This window comes from Ostrinia furnacalis, unplaced genomic scaffold, assembly GCF_004193835.3.
Source record: "Ostrinia furnacalis isolate ACB-3 unplaced genomic scaffold, ASM419383v2 OfSCF0416, whole genome shotgun sequence".
NCBI lineage: Eukaryota > Metazoa > Arthropoda > Insecta > Lepidoptera > Crambidae > Ostrinia > Ostrinia furnacalis.
The window spans coordinates 252705-277090 of record NW_021130655.1 but is presented as its reverse complement, the minus strand read 5'-3'; the positions used below and the strand labels follow the sequence as shown (position 1 = coordinate 277090).

Here is a 24386-nt window from a genome sequence, read left to right as displayed (position 1 = left end):
CCTACTTACCAGTAGGTACTTACCAAATGTCGATGACTGAATTCCATGTAGTCATGACATCTCTTATGCCTCATCCTTCCTCTCTCGCATTTGTAGTACCTCGAACAATCTTTGGGATCAGGGTATATGTCCCAGTCAAAGCATAAATACTGATTTATCAACGAAGGAGGATCTCTGTCCACTAAAGGTGAATGTTGGTGTGGTTTGCGTGGTTTGCACCATGGACATTTAATTGTATTGGTATTATCGCCTGAGCTGGTCACTTCTGTAGTTTCTTTGTCTTCTTGTGTTTTGTAATTTTCCGATGATGTAGTTTGGACTTTTTCTGAACTGACTGTTTCTGGTGTTTCTTCTTTTTCTTCTGGCGTCTCAGTTTCTTCTTCTTCTTTTCTCTCAACTTCTGGTGTACTTTTATCTTCTTGCGAATCACTTTTGGGTGATTTTTCTTCTGAATTCCGAAATTCTGCTGCAGTTGTTTCGTTGACCGTTTTATCGTCTTCAGCTGATGTGTCTACTGTAGCATTAACGTTAACTTCCGATGTTTGGTTGTATATTTCTATTGTTTTATCTTCTGAAGTATCAACATCAACTGTCGCATTTTGTTCATTAGATTCTGAGCTATCAACTGCTATTATAGAATTATTGACATTATCTTTTGAGCTATCGACATTTGATTCTGAGCTATCAACTGCTATTATAGAATTATTGACATCATTTTCTGAGCTATCGACATTTACTGTCGCATTGTTTTCATCAGATTCTGAGCTATCAACTGCTATTATAGAATTATTGAAGTTATCTTTTGAGCTATTGACATTGGATTCTGAGCTATCAACTGCTATAATAGAATTATTAACATTGTCTTTTGAGCTGTCGACATTGCCTGTCGTATTGTATTCTTCAGATTCTGAGCTATTAACTATTATTATAGAATTATTAACATTATATTTTGAGCTGTCGACATTGACTGTCGCATTCTGTTCATCGGATTCTGAGCTATCAACTGCTATTATAGAATTAATGACATTATCTTTTGAGCTATTGATATTGGATTCTGAGCTATCGACTGCTATTATAGAATTATTGATATCATTTTCTGAGCTATCAACTGCTATTATAAAATTATTTACATTATCTTTTGAGCTATGGACAATGACTGTCGAATTGTATTCGTCGGATTCTGAGCTATTAACTATTATTGTAGAATTATTGACATCATTTTCTGAGCTATCGTCATTGGACTCTGAGCTATTAACTGCTATTTTAGAATTATTGACATTATCTTTTGAGCTATCGACATCGATTGTCGTATTGTCTTCATCAAATTCTGAGCTATCAACTGATATAATAGAATTATTGACTTTATCTTTTGAGCTATCGATCTTGACTGTCGTATTGTATTCATCGGATTCTGAGCTATCAACTATTATTAAAGAATTATTGACATTTATTATAGAATTATTGACATTATCTTTTGAGCTGTCGACATTTACTGTCGTATTGTATCCATCCGATTCTGAGCTATCAACTGCTATAATAGAGTTATTGACATTATTTTTTGAGCTGTCGACATCGACTGTCGCATTCTGTTCATTGGATTCTGAGCTATTAACTATTATTATAGAATTATTGACATTATCTTCTGAGCTATCGACATTGCCTGTCGCATTGTGTTCATCTGATTCTGAGCTATCAACTGCTATAATAGAATTATTGACATTATCTTTTGAGCTATTGACATTGGATTCTGAGCTATCAACTGTTATTATAGAATTATTGACATCATTTTCTGAGCTATGGACATTTACTGTCGCATTGTGTTCTTCGGATTCTGAGCTATCAACTATTATTATGGAATTATTGCCATCATTTTCTGAGCTATGGACATTTGCTGTTGCATTGTGTTCATCAGATTCTGAGCTATCGACATCAACTGTCATATTGATGCATTCCGGTTTGATAATAATTACTTCGTTTGAATCTGGGTTAGATTTGTTACATTTAACAAAAATGTTTGGAAGACACCACTGTGAACAAAGAATGGTAATGTAAAAGACTGGAAAACCATTTATGTAAGTATACAGGGTGACTTTTAAATCGTTGGCATCCGTTAAAACTAAGACTCTACTCATGGTACATAGTACATTCTCTGAATATGAGACAGTACACTCTTTGGTGAACAGAGTAGGTAAGTGAATAAGGTACGATAATAGAAAATAAGGATACAACTTAGGGGTTTGTTACAAAAAGTTAAGCGGGCGTTGAACACTTGTTTAAATTGAAATTTAGTATAAAAATGTCATTTGAAACACGCGTTTAACGTCTATTTAAGCGTTTTATTATAACACCATTACTGCTTAGTCAATTTGGGTGGCGAAAAGGTGACGTCCATAGTCTTTGCCATATCAACCAATGGGAAAGTTGTGTTTTGACAGCTCTTAAAAAGTACGCTTGACGTACTTGTCCCTTGGGACTGGTGGTGTCAACCACTCTAATACTTGATTATGTAAGTTTGTATCAGATCTAATTTTCAAACCATATTCAGCGTTAGGAAAGGGGGTAGATGAATAAAAGGCTAATATGATAATGAATGAATCGCTAAAATCAAGTCGCAGTGGGCAGGGCACATAGCTCGTAGAGTTGACGGCCGCTGGGGCAGGAAAGTTTTTGAGTGGCGACCACGAGCCGGAAGACGTAGCGTAGGCAGGCCTCCCACTAGGTGGATCGACAATCTGGTGAAGGTCGCGGGAGGCGCCTGGATGCGAGCGGCGCAGGACCGGTCTTTGTGGAAATCCTTGGGGGAGGCCTTTGTCCAGCAGTGGACGTCTTTCGGCTGAAACGAACGAACGAACGAATAAAAGGCTATGTAATACTTACAGCATACTTCGAGCTGAACGTCGTCTGCAGCGGACATTTCTTATGAACGTAGACTCCATCCACACATTTGTAATATCCTCCACAATCTTCCTTATCACGGATGCGCTTGGAACTATTGCAATAACCCTCAGTGGTAACCTCTTGACTTGTCGTAGAAGATTCTGTCGGTTCTACTGTCGTTTCTGTAGGTTCAACAGTAACGTCTGTGGGTTCTACAGTAACTTCTGTCGTTTCTCCAGTAACTTCTGTAGGTTCTGAAGTAACTTCTGTACCTTCTGTCGTTTCTCCAGTAACTTCTGTAGGTTCTGAAGTAACTTCTGTAACTTCTGTCGTTTCTCCAGTAACTTCTGTAGGTTCTGAAGTAACTTCTGTACCTTCTGTAGGTTCTACAGTAACTTCTGTAGGTTCTACAGTAACTTCTGTCGTTTCTCTAGTAACTTCTGTAGTTTCTGTAGGTTCTTCAGTAACTTCTGTAGGTTCTACAGTAACTTCTGTAGGTTCTACAGTAACTTCTGTCGTTTCTCTAGTAACTTCTGTAGTTTCTGTAGGTTCTGCAGTAACTTCTGTCGTTTCTCCAGTAACTTCTGTAACTTCTGTCGTTACTGCAGTAACTTCTGTAGGTTTTGTCGTTTTTGCAGTTACTTCTGTCGTTTTTTTGGTAACTATTGTAGCTTCTGTCGTTTCTGCAGTGACTTCTGTCGATTCTGTGGTAACTTCTGTAGGTTCTTTAGTATTTTTTTTGCCTTCTGTCGTTTCTACAGTAACTTCTGTAGGTTTTGTCGTTTTTGCAGTTACTTCTGTCGTTTCTGTGGTAACATCTGTAGGTTCTGTAGTAATTTTTGTACCTTCTGTCGTTTCTGCAGTAACTTCTGTAGCTTCTGTCGTTTCTGCAGTGACTTCTGTCGTTTCTACAGTAACTTTTGTAGGTTCTGTAGTAATTTTTGTACCTTCTGTCGTTTCTACAGTAACTTCTGTAGGTTCTGTAGTAATTTTTGTACCTTCTGTCGTTTCTACAGTAACTTCTGTAGCTTCTGTCGTTTCTGCAGTGACTTCTGTCTTTTCTGTAGTAACTTCTGTAGGTTCTGTAGTAATTTTTGTACCTTCTGTCGTTTCTACAGTAACTTCTGTAGCTTCTGTCGTTTCTGCACTGACTTCTGTCGTTTCTGTGGTAACATCTGTAGGTTCTGTAGTAATTTTTGTACCTTCTGTCGTTTCTACACTAACTTCTGTAGCTTCTGTCGTTTCTGCAGTGACTTCTGTCGTTTCTACAGTAACTTCTGTAGGTTCTGTAGTAATTTTTGTACTTTCTGTCGTTTCTACAGTAATTTTTGTAGCTTTTGTCGTTTCTGCACTGACTTCTATCGTTTCTGTGGTAACATCTGTAGGTTCTGTAGTAATTTTTGTACCTTCTGTCGTTTCTGCAGTGACTTCTGAAACTTCTGTCGGTTCTTCAGTCGGTATAGGAGTAGCTGTGGTGATCTCGGTCTTGTTGATGCAAGGATTCTGGGTTGTCGTGATGAACTCACGGCACTTCGCAAGCTTGGGTGGGAGACACCACTGTGAAAGAAGATTTGGGTGAATATGAGTCAATTAAGGCTTACCAATGGAGAAACTTTTAAAGCAATATCCAACTAGCGGCCGCCCGCGACTTCGTACGCGTGGATTCCGTTTTACCCCCTTAGGGATGGAGTTTCGTAAAATCCTTTCTTAGCGGATGCCTACGTCATAACATCTACCTGCATATCAAATTTCAGCCCGATCCGTCCAGTGGTTTGGGCTGTGCGTTGATAGATCACTATGTCAATCAGTCACCTTTGAGTTCTAATCTCGCAGAGTTGCTTTATCTGACCTAAAAGATCTGGCTTGCCTCCCCCTAGGCCAGAAACTGGGTATGACTTGCCTCCCCCTAGGCTAGAAGCTGTGTATGACTTGACTCCCCCTAGGCTAGAAGCTGGGTACGCCCGTGAATAGATTTTTGTCAAAAGATATTGTTTTTGTGTCAGTAAAGTGCTGGACATCTTACCTAAACGTAGACGGAAGAATATAAGACACAGCTTAGAAAGTTGCTACATTCCACATGATACAAAAGTGGATTACCATTGATTGAAGTAGACTAAGTAGGTACATACATGCCGTGTGGTTTCGGCTTAGTAAAATATGATCACTGCCACTCTTCCCTTGGAAGTTTTACAAGGTGATAGCGATAAATATGTGGACATCAGGCCTCCCCAACTATCCCCCCGTCTGGCCAGTGTAGGCCAAATCCACCATTTGTCTCTGGTAAATTACAGGAAATGGTAGTGGACTAGGACTAGGTGGACCGACGATCTAGTGAAGGTCACGGGAGGCCTGAATACGGGCGGCGCAGGACTGGTCCTTGTGTAAATCCTTGGAGGAGGTCTTTGTCCAGCAGTGGACGTCATTCGGCTGAAACGACGACTATGAAATTAGAAGGTCACGGGAGGCCTGGATACGGGCGGCGCAGGACTGGTCCTTGTGTAAATCCTTGGAGGAGGTCTTTGTCCAGCAGTGGAAGTCATTCGGCTGAAACGACGACTATGAAATTAGAAGGTCACGGGAAGCCCGGATACGGGCGGTGCAGGACTGGTCCTTGTGGAAATCCTTGGAGGAGGTCTTTGTCCAGCAGTGGACGTCATTCGGCTGAAACGACGACGACGAAATTAGAGGGTCGTGCTCCTGCAATGGAGACTAAATGACTTATGCCCGTTTTAACCATCAATCCCTAATTTTTAAGTGTCCCCTATGGTAATGTATAAGGGGTCATCCATAAAGTACGTCACACGTAAAGAGGGGGGGAGGGGGTTGACAAAGTGTGACATGGTGTGACAAGGGGTGGGAGGGGTCCTAAGTTTTGTGACATCACATTTCAATTGTTTCAAATTTTTGATATAATGTTGATTTCATAAAAAAAAGTGCTTAATTTAAATGGAAATAAAACTAATTTCGGAACTGCTGTTAATTTAATAATTTTTCGATGTGAAATTGCAAAACATGTGACGTCACACTAGGGAGGGGGGGGGTCTCAGAAATGTGACCACCTGTGACAAGGACGGAGGGGGGGTCAAATAATCATGAAATTCGTGTGACGTACTTTATGGATGGCCCCTAACAGGAATTTTGTGTTCAAATGGGTCACTTACAAGTTAGGGTTTATTGGTCGTTAGACTTACCAAGTACACAGGACTAAACTCGTCGATGCCAGGACAAGTCCTTGGCCTCAATTTTCCCTTGACACACTCGTAATACATCCTGCAGTTCCCAGGGTACGGTACATGGTGTGATTCGTCGCAAGAAGGCTCTCGAAAGTCTATACGCTCTACATTCTTGGCTTCAGGGTGTTTGTGGTCGTTTTGGTGAAGGACAGACAGAGAGGCGGAAGACACCCATATTACGAGCAGGAGAAGATGGTACTCTGGAAGAAATCAAAATCAAACTCAAATTATTTATTCTTCTTCTTGTCGTGTCGACAACAAACCTACACAGTGTCAGCCCAAAACTCTGCTACAAGAGTGGCATAACAGTAGCATTCTTCATTAGTACCTAAAGCTATGTAGGCCTTTCCAAGGCACATACACGTCCCAAAATAGCTTCGCGACAACATATTCGGCTGAAGCTGAGTAGTGGCGGAAGAAATGCAGTCTAGTTAGGCCATTTTCAGGGCAGTTATATACTCCTTCTAAATCAGTCTTTCCCAAAGTGGGCGATAACGCCCCCTTGTGGGCGCTGCAGGCTTAAAGGGGGGCGGTAAGAGATCCAGAAAAAAATCGGGACGTTGTGTAGAAGCTTGGGAGGCGTCATCTACTAGGAGGACTCTTAGACACCGACTGAGCTCGACTCTCGACTACAAAAGGGGGCGCTAAAAAAATATTTATTCTCAAAGTGGGCAGTAGACTAAATAAGTTTGGGAACCGCTGTTCTAAATAGAGCTTTCCCTTATAACGCGAACAAAGCAGGTAGGTTTAAATTTTGGAATTCGGGATGATGGTTTCCGCATAGTACTATTATAGCTTGGTGCATCTCGGCATTAGCATTATTATCCATCCACAGCAAAACCCGTGAAAAATATCCTGCATGCCTAGGGCGTACGCCACCATTATTTAACGTGACATTTTAAATCGATTTTAGGTGAGTATCCCGTACATTTAAAGTCTAAAATCTTCTAAAATCCCGTACAATTAAGATTTTAATATTGTGGTGCGCATACTAGGTCGCATTTTTAATTATTTCATATTTTTTGAAAACTAAATAGGTGATTTTTATAAATAAAATAAGGCAAACTGGGGACGCAAATAAATGTTTCTTTGATTAAATTAATTGTTACCTCGTAACAAACATACAAAACATAACAATAGACAACTGAATTCAACCTCTAATTTTTTTAAGTCAGCTAACTATATAAATGGAAACAAATAGGTAAGTATGAGAATGGAAAGTTTTTAAAGAAATTATTTCTCTCACCCATCACACAGGCTGCCAACCATCAAGTCCCTACTGAAAGGTCTGCTCGTGTCCAAGTAATTATTATAATAATAATAATTGCCACATCAATCGATTATAATAATTCGTCACCCTATTTATTTGTTAATCGTTTACGATAATTATATTTTTTTAGGATTTGGTAAGATCGAAGCAGTTTTTGCTTTGAAGTTCAGTATACCTACCTATTATTGGCGAGGGGTTTCCCTACGTGATCGAATCAGAAATGAGGAGATCCGTAGGAGAACCAAAGTAACCGATATAGCCCGTAGAATTGCTAAACTTCAGTGAGAAAGGGCGGGTACATAGCACGTAGAACTGATGGCCGTTGGGGGTAGAAAAGTTCTCGAGTGACGACCACCGACCGGATGACGTAGCTTCAACTCTGTAGTGTAAGTACGTACTGTAGTCCACTCGGACCTCGGTGGACTGATGATCCGTTGACGGTCGCATGAAGCACCTGGATGCGGGCAGTTCTGGACTGGTCGATGTGGAAATCCTTGGGGAAAGCCTTTGTCCAGTTTTACAATTTAAGAACTTGATTCAAGTTTTTATAGGNACCAGACATTACATTAGCAACATCTTTTCTCAGCCGATATCTTGACAAGCCAACAAGAAGCTTGTGGAATGCAGCAAAGAGGATACTGCGTTACCTAAAGGGAACTGAAAACAGAGAACTTACCTATATGAAGAAAGAAGATAACACTAACACTTATTCTATTTCAGCCTTTTCAGATGCAGACTGGGCCAGTAATAAATCTGACAGAAAAAGTGTCAGTGGCATGGTCATTTATCACAGAGAAAATCCTATATCATGGTCGGATGACCATGGATTCCTGGATGGAAGCAGCAAGCTGTCGCCCTGTCAACTGCGGAAGCAGAGTATGTCGCCGCCGCTATGACTGTGAGCGAGCTATTATTTGTGAGGGGACTTGCAATCGATTTTCAAGACAAAAGTGATGCAGTGTTATATGTGGACAATCAAAGTGCGATTAAAACTGATTATAATGGTGATGAACAGTGAAAACACTCGACATTCGAAGCACATAGACATTAAATTTCATTTCGTGAAAGACATAGTTTGTAATATAATAATATTGTAAGTGTCAAATATGTAAGTACAAACGAAAATACGTCAGATATTTTGACTAAATCACTGTGTAATATCAAGTACAGCCCCCCTAGACAAAACGCACTTTTTGATCGAATCGAAAATCGAATCCGTCAAAACTCCATACAAAAAAGGGGCTTTTCGACCACTTTTCGACTGGTTTGCGATTATAATTTGCACTTTGTCTAGACCCACACTTATTTTCGTGAGAAGTTATTAGTTTTGTAGTGATTTCATTTAAAGTTTTGTTTACATTAATAGAACAGCGTGAAGTGAGTTGCATGTGTCACTAGTTGTCATTAATGTCAGTTTCTGAAATGTCAAATTCTTTTATAATGTTGCCATAACTTAAACATAAGTGGAATATTGTTAATAGAAGTTTTTAGTAGTAGATAAAAATTATTTTGTTTTGCAATTAAAAGTTAAAGCCTAACTTGTAATTGAGAGGGAGTGTTAGGATTATATTATTATCTTTGGAAGTGTATTAAATATTTAAAAGTTAACTGTTTCCGGTAGAACGCTCTTCCCTCTTCCGGCTATGTACAAATAAGATGTGTCTGTGTAAGATCCCGAATAATAAGTACAAAATACAAATACAAAATTTTTTTTTTTTTTGTATTGAAATAAAATATTTTGTATTTGTATTTTGTATTTTAATAAGTGCTTATCTCGCTAACTATCGGTCTTTTCATTAAAGAAACACAAGTTCTGATAATTTTTTCTTAGATTTTATCGCATAAAAAAGGAATATGTTATTAATTAGTAATATTTATAGCTGTAAATTACATGCCGATGTGAGTTTTATATAATGTAATAAAGAATCGTTGTTTTTGGGACAAGTTAGTGCTGCAGCAATAAAATCAGGCGCGCAAAATCCCGGTTCTGATTCCAAAATCCGGAACCAGGTCGAAAGTCAGTAGCGGTGACACTTCAGCTGATGAATTAGAATCCACGCTTAGCCTCCTGATTCTCTTGGGTTATCTTTCTACTCCAACCAACCCAGATCACCCCAAAAAGCGAATAGCCTGTCCAGGCTGCTGCATTCATCTGGTTATAAAGCTGGTGATTTAAGAATTTCAGCCAGTTCGACTGCTGCATAGTCTCCCTGAGAGTTCCAGAGATCCATTTCCGCTATCTTGTGTTTCCACTGTAAGTTGGATATCAAATTATCTTCAATCGAAGACGTGAACATAATTCGGTACCAGTTGGCGTCAATACCCCTCGTATTTCTTTAAAGGTCTTGCAAGATTCCCATGTGTCCTGTCTGTATTTGCTTCTCCTGGATGGTAAAAGGAGTCTGAGATTCAGGAGGTACTCCAACGACGCTGATGGAGTCGTTTTCATACATCCAAATGCAGCTATACTTGCAAGGCTTTCCAGACTTTAAAGTGGTTTTTTTTACTTTGTTTTCAGTTTTTTCTAAAATATACTTATTTTTTATATCTCAAATAAGGAATAGCTTAAGGTATATTTTATAGTAATTTTCATTTAAATAACTAATTTCTACTAACAAATAAACCAAGTTTTAATTTAGGTACTACAAAGCTGGCAATGTGCACTTAAAGATACATACTATATTTCCAAAAATACATACCTAAGATTTTTTTCGTATTTTTACATGGTTTTTTTACTAGTCCTAAATCCAATATTTATAGTGATTTTTTTCGTATTTTTTACATGGTTTTTTTACTAGTCCTAAATCCAATATTTATAGTGTAAATCACAAATATTAACCAAAACCGTCTTTGCCAAGTATAGGGTTAAGGCGATACCACGCGATACCTCGTCAATTTGTTTTCAACAAGTTCCGCCCATTCCCTCCGCAGGCTCCGCACCCCCGAAAGCGTCACTCCTCGCGAGGAGTCGCTCGCTTAATCGTAAGTTGAATAATTTCTCTCTTTTATTATGATGTACCATGGACATTAGCAAAAACAAAACAAAACTAGTGTAAAATGGGATTGAAAAAAACTGGCCCAAATTACCGGACTCTCCCTTATGAAGCTCAACGACTCGGAAGTCATTTTCTTTGCTCTAGTTATGATGGGCTGCTAGCTGCTAATGAATCAGTAGAAGTAAAGCTTTTTAGCAATAGAATACTCATAGACGGTGCTCTTTATCACATAAGGCATTTATTATTTTGAGTTATACTTTAATATTTAATTGAAGGTTCGCGTTTATTTTAAAACTCGAGCTCTTTTGAAGGCGTGACCTCTTTTGATAGGTTTGCGCTTTTTTGAAGCCCCGTGGCTTCGAAAGTAGAACTCGACGCCTCGAGGTTTGTTCATCACTAGGTCGATATGGTGCAGGCGATACTAAAAAAAAATACATAAAATACCCAGAAAATGTCAACCAATAATAAAAATGTTACTTTTTGAAAAAATCTGCATTTTAATACGTGTTTTTTGCTTATTAGATTTTCTCCCTCAAATGCCCTTATAACAGGTGGTTTTTATTACTTTGTGTTATTCTCTATCGTATTACCTTTGTAAAACCAAAAATCTCATATGTCTCTATCCCTATATTCCCTATCACAACATTTGTTATGTAAAAACTCAGTAACTGACCGTTTTTGTTTTAAAAAAGATAATCTGGCTCTCTTAGTAAATTAGGTAAGAGGGGTAACAGATATTCGTGTCAATCACTTTTCCAATTGTATAAGCCGATACTGAATTCAAAATTGATAGTTTTTGGATACGACTAACTTCGAAGGGCCAATAACTTGATATTTAAGGTTGATAAAGCTGCGGTTGGTCTCAAATTATTCCCTTAATTATTAAAGTGATAAAAATATTAAAATCCTTATTAACTTAACAAGTGATGATGACAGTTTAGTGATAATTATATTATTATTAAGTCTGATTTATTAATCCATATAGCCTGACCAGGAACATAAAAACCCTGGCATAGAGGCGCGTCAATTGCATTTGATAGTGCAACACTGAGTACAGTCGTACCTGTGTTAAATTAATAGGCTAACTTTATGTATCAGGATTCAGGATTACGGGCTAATTTTAATTATTTTCATAAATTAACGAACAAATATNACCCTTAATATTTCTCTTCGACAAATACTTTAAAACATTGTGAACCACTTTTCTTTCACGACTATAAAAAGATTTTAGCAATTTAATTCACAAAATCAATTGCACACATTTAAAATAAAGTTTGTTTACACTTTGACAGTAATAGACAGCTTGATTATTGACATGCAAGGTGACATGTAAATGAAGTTTTCAGTTATTGTTGCCATTAAAAGAAATTAGTACCATTAGTTTTCCGCAACATGGCGAGGGTTTTTATGTTCCTGGTCAGGCTATACGCTTTTTTAACCATTTTCATTTCACAATTTCCTAAATTCTGAAACAAGAAAAAAAATCAATTCGTTTTAATTTTAATTTCATTTTCGCAAGACTCAATAAAATCAAGAATCGTTTTTTTTTTTCAGTTTTTTGTTGATTTACTTTCTTTGTCAGGAGCAGGATCTACAGTATCATGGTCTTTTGGCTATTCAGAAGTATAGGTGTACCAGAATCTCATGGCAAACAAAAATATTGGAAAAGTGTGTTTTTCATATGGCCATTGTCTATGGCTTTATTGTCACCTGTCAAAGTAAATCAAGAGATCTGTCAGCCGCTGCAGAAATTTTGTAATCTCTTCATGCCTATTTGTTATTTTTGCGAAAAATTCGAAAAAGCTCAAGCAAATCATATTGTTTTCAATGTGTATTGTAAAATAAGGCATAATTCAAAGTCAATCTTTGTTTTTAAAGCGCGTCGTTGAGTTGACAGTAAGTTGGAGTGAAATGTTTTGATACATTAATTTAGTTTATTACCTAACTGCGTCAGAAGGAGGGTTATGTTTATTTTTATATTATTCTTACCTAATAGCTGCTTTATCGGGGTTTTCAGGTGTATTTCATACATTGGTGCAGAGGAATAGTGAAAAAGTTATGACTATGTAAAGAAAATTGAAAAAGATTTCATCAAGCAAGTTTGAGTAATTGAAATGCTGAAAGAGCGATTTATATTATACAGGGTGGAATTTTGTGAGCCACCACCACAATGCCACCTGGAGGGAAAGTACTCTTAATATTGTAGATAGAAATTTTTTCTCAAAGAAAACATTCTTTTATTTTTGAAAAGAAATAGAACTGCATTCAATGATTTCCAAAAATTTGCTTGCCAAACCCGGGAATCGAACCAACTTAAATCTGTTAAAAATTACATCCTGTATTTTTATTACATCGATCGTTAGGGTTAAGTATAAGGATGAAATCCCTCTAACAAACTTGATAAATCAAAGGAAAGGAAAACCATGAAATCCTTAATTATTTTGATAATGTTACAGAAAATTGTACCTAAGATTTTCGATTTTTTTTCGAAAATTCACTACTATACCTATATAGTAGTGAATTGTCGAAAAAAAATCGAAAATCTTTGAATGCAGTTCTCTATTTTTTTTTTAAATAAAGGAATGTTTTCTTTCAGTAAAATTTTCTATCTACAGTTTTAAGAGTACTATCCCTCCAGGGGGCATTACAAAATTCCACCATGAAAATAAATACCTCTTTAATTTGATCATCTATTGAAGAACAAGAAATGCAAGTGAAGTTCATAGAATCGTTTTCTAGTTCTGAATGAAGTGATAAGTTATAAGTATGATACATAATAAAATTATTTACAGTAATATACGGTTTACTTATTTTTCAAGCCATGTTTCTATGTTAAAAACCCGATGTAACAACATTCTTCATACACATACCTACCTAAAATGTATAGGTAGGCATTCGTACTTCATGTTCTATATTAGTCATAAATAAAAAATTAAACAGTATCAAGATCGTTTAATCCAATTTCCCCAGTATTGCACTCAACAAAGTTTATTTTCCCCATTTGCCATGAGATTCTGGTACACCTATACAAACAAAATTGTTTGATAAGTTCGAAAAGTTTAAAAAGATGTCTAAGAAGTCTGAAATGAAGATTGACTTTCAATTGAATAGTGCTAGACCACCCATCGTAGTCTCTTAGGCTTAGGCTAGGCTTTGATTTTTTTCTTTTAAGTTGCTGTTATACTCACATTAAACTAATACTGCATCGTTTTCAGCTACATACTGTCAGAAATTACCAAACAGAACAGCAGGTTATCGCTACAAAATCCAGTTGAATATACCGGCGAATTCTACCTCGACGGCTCTGATGGCTACACGTATCTCGTCACATATACTCTGACAGATCTTTCGAAGGACAATCGTACAGATTATACAGCAGAGCAAGGGCCTGGAGCTGCAGCAGTCCCAGCATTGATGCTTGCAACCTTGGTTGGCGGTTAATCAAATTTAAACGGCTAACAAACGGTTAAAAATATAAGAAGAAATATAACAAAATTGTTTAAAATAAGTCTGTTTTCATTTATTTCTTTTAAAACCTTCAGTTAGCGTCATAAAATTAATTAAAAATTGTAACTTTTTGATAAAATTGCAATTCGTGATGCATCCGAGTACTTATAATTATTATTAGTGACTAGCTGTGTCCGCGACTTCCTACGCATGAAAATATCATCATCATCATAGCCATCAGACGTCCACTGCAGAACATAGGTCTGCCCCAATGCTTTCCATGCTGCCCGGTTGGTAGCGTGGCGTGAAAATAGTTTGAATAATATTTCCCGTTTTTGCAACAACATTTCGTCAACTATTTCGCATTGATCAAAAAAAGAATTTGTAAATCAGATCAGAAAACTCGGCGTAATCTGTGTACATACATAAAAAAATACCAACCGAATTGAGAACCTCCTCCTTTTGTTGAAGTTGGTTAAAAATAAAACATCCTTTTCTTAATCATATTATTATTATCTTGTCAACAGCGCACATTGGGCGACAATCGCGACTTCGCGACGACTAGACGCCGCCGCGACTTGTCAATTTCATATACGCGACGACGAGCTATTTATTATTATACAGTGTGTCCGGGCATGTAGTGATCAAACTTTAAAAGCGTAATCTATGAACAATTTTATCGATGAAAATACTTCAAATTTGGGACTTGACCCATTTCTCGAAAAATTACATCGATTAAAGTTTTTCATTTTTAGTTTACACCTCTTCTTTAAAAAACAAGTGAAAGCGTGGGTAGCTTAACATTACTAGGCAAATATTTTATATCATGCGATAGCCAATAAAATGATCTATTAGTAGAAGAAGAAAACCTCAGATCATAGAAAGGGAATAGATATGAACTCGCGCGTAACTACAACGAGAACCAGTGTCCCCACATTTCCCCCACCACAGCTCCCACACACACATTCAACTGTGTAAAAACAAAGCGACTGAGAGTCTACGACAACATGTGCAACCGGCTTAAAAGTGCTGTGATTGGCCAGAAGGCATGCCTTATGACCAATCAATGGCCGCGTGACGTGACGCACACTTTGAAAAAAGCAATTAGGGAGAAGAAAGATAAAATGGAGTCGATAAGATATCGATACTTTAAATCCTGGGGGCAAGGCTCGAAATTGGTTTCAAAAATGCTTATGTATGAAAACTTTTTATTATTATACGTTATTATTATGTTCTTTAACGATTTTTGGATAAAGGAGTCAGTTCCATTTTGTATGGACGAAAAACTCAGAAACACAGAATTGGGACTAAATGTAGTTTTACGTTATATTTCACATTTTACCCTAACCAAAGCTCAATGTCGTTATCAATGGAGTATAGAAGTTATAGACTGACAAAGTTTGTATGAAAGTTCATGGGTTAAGTAGGTACTTGTGATTTTTACCAGTATTTACAATATTGGTAATATATTATTATTTACTTTAATAATAATAACAGGATCACTATAATTATTATTACTACTATCGCGCATTAACTTTTTTATTATGGCGAAATTCGTACCGCCTATGTTTATCAAAAATAATGCATATATTAGGCTTTCAACTAGCTCTTATAGTAATTACATAGTTGACAGTTACTAATCCCTTCTACTATAATTATTGTTTTTGTAAAAACTTAAAAATCGCAAGCAACTCATGATTTTTTCATTCAAAATTAGAAAATAGAAAATAATAATTTACTTCTATTTATCGATAATAGGAAACCGTATTAGAACACGAGCCCTGCACTATGTTACGACCGGCACATGCGGCCGTACTGTGTATTTTCACGCGTCAGTGGATATCGGAAGAAATGAAATACATTGCGCAGTAGTTAAGCATGACATAAAGTGGTTGCTAACTAAATCGTCAATGTACAACGTGTTTAAATTTTTATCACCACTAATTTCGATATCGCAGTAACTGTTACGGGACTGAATTCGTTCGTAAAAATTATTAGTTTTTTTTATTTATAAGCAAAATACCAATGTATTTGCAATACTTACATGTGGTAAATGACTCCATTGTTCCTGTAGTTCTTCGTTTCACTTGTGTTATTGCACGTAACGACGCATTATCCAACAATATTTCCTCAGTACGACTGAATCGCGACTAACCTGGCGTCGCGGGCGATGTTCGTTTCTGGGCATATCGCGGAGACACGCGCCACGCCCCCGTTTCACATCTATTCCCTTCTATGATCTGAGAAGAAAACAGACACAAATTTCATACATTTTATAGGAGTAAGAATGGATTGAATTAGAAAAATACATTACTTTTATCACTCTTTTTTCAGTTATTTTCCAACACAAGAAAAACCAGGTCGTTAAGGTATGTTTTATTTGCATTGTATTATTAGTATTTGAGCTATTCTACAAAACGAATGTAAATTTATTAGTCTACGTTTACTAGTTTCGACGTAATTGTTGAACAAAGATACCCCTTCCCAGCGGTTTCCATAGCGCACGCGACATGCGAAAATGCACTGCCTGAAAGAATCACACAACCTATTCCGATTACTATTCAAAATCTGCAATTAATAGGGAATCTGTCAAAAAAAAGAAATCTGAGAAAAGTCAACCCAAAAAAAAGATAAAAAAATTTAAAGCCTACTAGGTCATACAATTTGAAAAAATCACAAAATTAACGACTTCTAAACTATGAAAAATCGTAAAACATACATGGGGGTGAAATCGATAGGTCTAGTCCTCACCTAACACCTGCCTTCGGCTTGACACCTTACAAGAAACACCCTGTATAATAATATGAAATTGACAAGTCGGCGTCTAGTCGCTGCGATTGTTACACATTACGCTGAAGTATTGGAAATCCCTAATTTTAACATCTCTTTTATTAAACTTATTGGCATGAAGGTTTTAATACTTCTGTAGCTGGATAACAAAGTCTCGGTTAGGTTAGGTTAGACTTGCGACCTTACACATACACAGCTGCAGCGGCGCGGTAGCGCCATTTAAGCTTCGGAGAAGAAAAAGTGGCGTAATAAAAATAATTTTGTGTAAAAAATTTTAGGCTTAAAATTTGTGTGCCATAGACAACTAGGCGAGCAAAAAATTTGACGATTCGATAGAGACCCTGCGTAATCGGATGATGCACCACGCGTATTCATTGAAATCTGAATTACATTTCCGATTGCTGTTTAGGAAATGTGTAAATTTCCTAGGAAATGTGTCTAATATAATTTACATCACACATTTCCGGGTGATTTTAGGACTTTATACACAATTCCTAGGAATTGTATACACTGACGGATTTCATACATTTCCTGTAACATATACATGCACATTGGCCCATTGGGATCTTTTATGCTCCCCTTTTGCTTTACATTGCCTACCACCCACAAAAATGACTGAAACCCACAAAAATATCTCATCATCATCATTTTAGCCATAGGACTGCTGCACTGAACATGGGCCTCCCCCAATGATTTCCACAAAGGCCGATGGTTGTAAATTCTTCTACTATGTGAATATTAAGTGCCTAGGTGAGATGAGGTGAGAGGGACCTAGTCTTGTGGTGCCGGATATGCCGACACTAGCAAACCTATCCTTAATTTGCTAACGCGTTGCATTCGCACAGTAAAGGATTTTCCACACTCAAAGCACAAAGGGTCATAGTGAACGCAGGCCGCATCATGTACGAACAACAAACAAACTTGCTGAACATTAGGCACGCTTAACTTTTCCGCCAAAAAGTCCTTCTATTTCCTTTCACTAATTTATTTATTATTCTTTACGCTTATCCATATTTTATTTATATATCTTATCCATAAAAATCATTTTTCTTTAACAATTTCCTAAATCCTGAAACTAGAAAAAAAATTAATTCTTTTTATTTTAATGGATATTTCATTTTCGCAAGATTCGATAAAATCGGGGATCGTTTTTTGATTATTTAGTCCAGTCATTTGGTACAAAATAATGGCTTCACCTGGAAAGTTTTCTAGGAGTAATGAAAATTGATTTCACAAAAAAGTTATGTAGACATCAAAAATATAAATTTTTCTCCAGTTTTAGTTTCTCTTAGCATTTTTATCATAAAATTAATCCGAAAGGAAACATTAAAAAAATCTGCTATAGGCAGCATTCTTCCAATATGGCGGCGCGAGCGGCAACCATACGAGGTCGCAATGTTGAAATTCGTAAAGAGCACACACACTAATTTTCATTACTCCCGGAAAACTTTCCAGGTAAAACTACCAAAATGACTGGACCGATTACTTTCATTGTCAGGAGTATCTGTACTGTAATGGTTCGTTCATTCGTTTCAGCCAAATGACGTCCACTCCTGGACAAAGGCATCCCCTAAGGATTTCCATAACGACCTGCAGTCCTGCGCTGCCCGCATCCAGGCTCTTCCCGCAACCTTGACCCTACCACGTCTTCCGGCCTGTGGTCGCCACTCAACAACTTTTCTGCCCCAAAGGCCATCGTCTCTACGAGCTGTGTGCCACGCCCACTGCCACTTGATTTTAGCAATTCTGCGAGCTATGTCAGTCACTTTGTTTCTTCTGCGGATCTCCTCATTTCTGATTCGATCACGCAGGGAAACTCCGAGCATAGCCCGCTCCATCGCCCTTTGGGTGACCTTGAGCCTTCTTATGAGGCCCATGGTAAGCGACCACGTTCATAAACCATCATCGGCAACACACACTGGTCAAAGACTTTTGTCTTGAGATACTGCGGCATTTCGAACGTGAGCATATTGCGAAGCTTCCCGAACGCTGCCCAGCTGAGTTGGATTCGACGATCGACTTCTTTCTCGAAGTTGGACCTACCTAACTAGAACTTTAGCTATTGCAATTTAAAGGAAATTTAGTGCAATTTATTTTAAAATTTACTATCTTTTATATATTTTATCGTACATGTGATTCCCTTGACGTTTACAACATTCGGTCAACATACATCAAAATTTTGGAAAACTTTCGTAAGCGCTCCTGCACACGACGCCGCTATCGCGCCGCCGCCGCGCCGTCGCCGCGCCTTTGCACTGTTTATACGCGCCGCGTGAACACTGCTGCCGCGGCGGCGCCGCGCCGCGCGCGAAATCATGCTTTGATCGCGCGGTGGCGGCGGCGCGCGGCGGCGGTTTTACTCGGTGCGTATAAACAGTGTAGCGGCGCGGCGACGGCGCGGCGGCGGCGCGGTGGCGGCGTCGTGTGCAGGAGCCCTTAGAGTTACCTCAAAATGGATTCGGGATGGATGAATGCTGCAGAGTTTTTGGATTATTAGAGTATACTGTGCTCATAAGGTAACCCCACAAAAAGAAGTCTGCTGGAGTGGGATTCTTCTTAGAGGCAGTGAGATTTCACCACTGCTTAATTGGTTTGTTGCATTGAATGGATGATTAATTTTTGAGAGCGCTATACTGGTAGGCTGTAAAGCTTTTTGATTTCAAAGGTGCAAGATTCGCAAGGTTATGACCGGAGCACTTGGTTTCATCAAGATGGGGCTACGTGTCCACACTTCAACTGAGTGCATTTAGATAGTAAGAGACGTCATGTTCCCACAAAAAAATAATTCCTGGCAGGGGTGACATCTCCTGGCCACCAGGAAGCCCTGATCTCACACCAGAAAATTATTTTTTGTGGTGTTACATTAAGAATAGGGTATACTTTTATAATCCAACAACCATGCAGCAACTGAAGCTGAGCATTCGGCAAAAAATTGAAAATAGGTTTCGAGGTAATGGACAACACGCATAAGTTGTAATATTGAGTTAAATTATGACTGAATTTAAANAGTTACATGTCGGCCGTTTGGTGTAGTGGTTCAGAACGTGCTACTATGCCAAGAGGTCCCGGGTTCGATTCCCGGCCGGGCAGAAATTGAAATGATGAATTTTAATTTCTGTGACGGGTCTGGGTGTTACTATGTATAATATGTATGTATTTAAAAAAAAAAGTATATAAGTAGTATATCCGTTAAGCTAGCACCCATAACACAAGCATTAAGTTGCTTACTTTGGGGCTAGCTGGCGATGTGTGAAATTGTCTAAAGATTTATTATTATTATTATTCTCGGTTTACACTTTAGTATCTCGGCTCTAGGCTGGTATCAAAGGAAAGCACGGGCCTAAGCCAAGTCCGATCCCGATAAAAAGGTTGCGTTTTGTTCTTGCGGTTGTGCTGATGTCGGCTGGCTGTGATCTTCCTGGACTTGTAAAAATTTTCTTACTATCCTACACGTGTTAAGAATAGCTGCTTTCTGGAGTGATATGTAAGTAAGTGGTGGCAGGTGGAGGGTATTTAATGACTGGTGTAGCTGTTTTGGTATAACGCCTGTTGTTGAAAGTACGATGGGGACAATGTTAACCTGATTAAGACGCCACATCCGCCTGATTTCATCTTTTAAGTCTGTGTATTTAGACAGTTTTTCTGATATAGTATTTTGTAAGTTGTGGGTGTTGGGTAAAGCTATATCTATTATAGTTGCTGTGTGGTTATTTTTATCTTGAAGAGTGATGTCTGGTCTATTAAAATGTGTTGTTCGGTCTGTGAGTATAGCGCGGTCGAAGTAGAGTCTATATTGGCTGTTTTCAAGGACGGGTTCGGACACATACTTGTAATATGGTGTAGGTTTATCTGGGATCAGTTTGTATTTGTGAGCAAGTTTTTGATGTATGATATTGGCGACTTGATCATGTCGGTGTTTGTAGTCGGTCTGTACTATTGCTTTGCATGCGCCTGTTACATATTGGATAGTTTCTGAGCTGCTGTTGCATTTTCTGCATAAGTCTGTGGGCAGATTTGGGATCTTCATTATATGCTTCTGGTAGTTGCGGGTCTCAAAATCAAAAATCAAAATCAAAATTTTCTTTATTTGTTTAGACTAATTAAATTAGTGCTTGCAAATCGTCAAATGCTCTTAAGGAGCCTATACATGTCTCATTCTTTTTTTGCCCTACCAGCGCTTCGAGACAAACATTTGGCAAGTGCTGAGAACAAGCGCCGCAACAAACTCAGTCACCACTGTCTGCCGGTTTAAAAATATAAAAAAGTAGGAAGTTACAATACATTCACAATACAATACATTACGCCGTGTGGTGACGGCAGAGTAGAATACATTTGTCACCAACTCCAACTCTTCCCGCGGGTGTCGTAAGAGGCGACTTAGGGACTACACATCAAACAGAGAACGGGCAGCAGCGCTCTCTGAAAAACATCAATCTTTTAAACTGCGATCTCCAACCCGCCTGCCAAGCGTGGGGATTATGGCAATACCCTCCACTATAGTGAAGGAGGCTCATAGTCCAGCAGTGGACTGTAAAGGGCTGTTTATGATGATGATGACAATACATTCAGAAGCAAGTTACTTACCACCCGCTCCCGTTGATAGAAGGTGATTTGATCCTGTATTGCAATCATGAACCCTTCAGTCTCAGGGAAGAGTTCCCCACAACTAAGCCAGGCGTTTNTCTTCCCTCTTCCGGCTATGTACGAACAAGATGTGTCTGTGTAAGAACCCGAATAATAAATGCTTATCTCGCTAACTATCGGTCTTTTCATTAAAGAAACACAAGTTCTGATAGTTAGAGGAAATAGGTAGGCCCCTGTAATAGGGTAGGTACTAACAGGCCCGCCGCTAGCTGTTTCGTCGCCCGCGTGCAAAACCGATTATGCCGCCCTACGACTACCTACTTAATGAGTTTTGTCAAAAAAAGGCTAATTTAATTGATGTTTTCTCATTTTTCATGCTATGACATATTTTCTTAAACTTAATAGTCCAATCAATTGGTATTTTTTTCCTGCAAAAGGTGGAAAGTAAAATGTTTTAATTTGTATTAAGTATATTTTTATGTATGGGCTAGTTATGAAAAAAGTATGTTTTCGAACTCGAGAGGTCAGAGCGTTAGTCACCATCTTGAGTTAAAGGGCCGAACATTAATTATTTTTTACATTTAACGCTTCAATAGTTGACTATATGAGGAAAATGTCTTTGAGAAGTATAAAGACGATAAAATTTCAATTGTTTAAGTATTTTTATTTATTCTGTACGTCGCGTTGATAAAAAGTTATACAAGGTAGAAAATTTTCATTTGCACAAAAATCATTGTAGTAGCCTCCCCATCCCTCTTGGGTAGAGGGACGGTGCACACGAGTGTGCGATAGCAGGGAGGGTTAGTGGTGGACGTTTCGTGTGCTACTCCCGCTCTAACCGCACTGGAGCAATGAAGGGTGCGGGAGCGACCCGCTCAATTTCCTCTCCCTTACCCAGATGGGCGCTTACCCGCTTTGATCGGGAGATGGCCAAGGAGGCTGCATTCGTATGCGATAGTCACGGACGGTGATATGGCGGCCAACCAATTAAGAAAATCGTTAATTGAGGTGTGTGATGTTAACATGCCTCGATCACGCTACCGCACACCTTGTCGTGCTGTCTACTGGTGGTCGGCTGAACTAGCTGAGCTGCGTTCACTCGTAGCTGGCGTAAACGTTCACGAGACCCGTCATATGGCTTGCCTTTATGAAATCGGAGCCGCCAAAGACCGAGCGAGGGCAGAAATGCTCGCAAGTTTGGACGACGATACTAACTGTGGGAGATTTTATGCTAGAAACCAACTACAGCCTATTGGTCCTCCACTGACTAAAGAGCAGGCTCTGCTAGACAAGGTTTTGCGAGCGCTCTTCCCGAACCAGTTTGCCTTTTTCGCTCTACCATCCATGATAGATTCCCGCAGTGTCAACTCAGCTGTGGAGGGAGCCCCTCTTTGCCTGCCTAGGCCGGATAACTATGCCTGCTGCGCAAGGAAGGCCGTCCAGGTAACTCAACATCGGATATGACTGGGTACAAAGCGGCGCCCTCCTCCCGGGCGTAGATGTTATCAGTTATGCAGGTGACACTCGTCACAGCCTGAGGGATTGTATGGACGCGGCCAATTTGGCGACCACTGCCAGTACTTAAATTGCCTGCGCGCGTCTGGAGACTGGAGTGTTTCTCCTAACGCCCATATTATTTTACCGTGGATGGAGTCAGGATAGAAGTTAAGGTTCAGAGCAATTGTCTGGGCCTGATAGTCGGATAGCCGGTGTCAGTTTGACCCTCATTTTGCCATACTGTCATAGCGCCTGCTTAAGGCCGCGGATATATGCTTTATCGTGGGGGGGTTCGAGAGCCTAATGGCGGCTCCTTTACGCCAGCATTTTGAAAAGCATTGCGCTTTACGGGGCTCTCATATGGGTTGACATTCTCGACAGAAGTCGAGAGGCCCGCTCGAGAAGAGACGTGGTCCGCCGCGTGGCTCGGAGGACGAGGCGCACGATACCCTCGCAGTGTGTGCGGCGTGGGCTCGAGGAAGGGCCGGGACCTCGTGCTGGCTAGCATAGTCAAAGCAATGCTGGACAGTAATGAGGCCTGGGCGGCCCTAGCCTCCTTCTGCGAAAACGTCATGTTGCAAAATGAGTCCTCGGAGCGAGAGCACGAGGACGAACCAAACGCGCCCTCACTCCGTCGGCGGCGGAGGGATCAGAGGAGGGGACAATATGATCGCTTCCTGATTCCCCTCCACGATGATGGTCAGCGGCTGATAGTGTGGGGGTGCCCCCGCCTGCATTGCACACACCATCTCCTCCGTCAGACGGGAACAGCTGCGTGATCCCAGCTGTTCTGAGCACCCTGAGCTTCTCTTCTCTGAGCGCCCGATTTGCCGCCCCCCTGGGCGTGCCGCCCGCGTGCGGTGCACGCATTGCACGCCCGCTTGCGGCGGCCCTGGGTACTAACCTAATCAGTTAAAAAAACATGCGTAGGTTGTACCTATTTGTACCTACCTACCTACTTAGCTTATATTTGTAGGTATTGTTAACTAAATTGGTTTCGCCATTGTGTCTTGCACGTGTACCTACCTACGTGTACTTATGAAATAGGTTTTACGTAGTGTAGGTAGGTACCTGTAGGTACTTAGTAAGTAGGTAGGTAATGTTATCTAAAAGTTACTCCAAAATAATATTAAATGAGGTAGCGTAACTTTAAATATTTTTAAAGTACTTACGAGTACCTAGTTCCTATAGTATAAAAATTAAGGAATTAAACTTACTTAAATTTTTGTACTATAGGAACTACTATAATCCTTGGGGGAGGCCTTTGTCCAGCAGTGGACGTCTTTCGGCTGAAACAAACGAACGAACGAATTAAACTTAAACCATACCTATTCGAACATCCTTTTTTTATCACCCAACCCTGGGGCTATGTGGGGCTCTCCCTGCAGTTAAGGTTCGACGAAACCAGAGCGTGCAGCCCGCGACGGTTTGGTCGAATCTTTACTTAGAAGGGCGTTAAAAAGGCATCGTCTACCCACTAAAAAAATCTAAAACAGTGTCCATAGTGACTTCAATGAGCTAAGCCATGAGTCGAGAGCTTGGACGCAAAGAATACTCATACTCCAATAGCTCGGACGACAAGCCTCAAGCATTGCTGCTTGCTCAGTCCGTCAAAAACCCATCCAGCGTTTCGCAGCCTCTTATGTCTCTAGTCTTTACAATAATTATTTAGCCAAGTATTTAGTCTTGTCG

At 39.3% G+C, this 24386-nt stretch overlaps 1 protein-coding gene across 1 annotated transcript; it reads right to left on the bottom strand.

The window, feature by feature from the left end:
* Positions 1 to 2971: 2971 nt before the first annotated feature.
* LOC114364215 (mucin-22-like) lies at positions 2972 to 6298 on the bottom strand. The gene is made up of 3 exons (XM_028320242.1): positions 6069 to 6298; positions 3052 to 4434; positions 2972 to 2989 (listed from the first exon to the last, which is right to left on the bottom strand). Exons 1-3 carry the CDS (start codon positions 6144 to 6146, stop codon positions 2972 to 2974), a joined length of 1479 nt encoding a protein of 492 aa, XP_028176043.1. The 5' UTR covers positions 6147 to 6298.
* Between the last annotated feature and the right edge of the window lie 18088 nt (positions 6299 to 24386).

Bases quoted from the DNA above. Each gene is read 5' to 3' on its own strand.
- LOC114364215 (XM_028320242.1), bottom strand. From the start codon at position 6,146: ATGTATTACGAGTGTGTCAAGGGAAAATTGAGGCCAAGGACTTGTCCT. The intron at 4,435-6,068 runs GTAAGTCTAACG...CTTCTTTCACAG, and splicing joins AGTTTAGTCCTGTGTACTTG to TGGTGTCTCCCACCCAAGCT.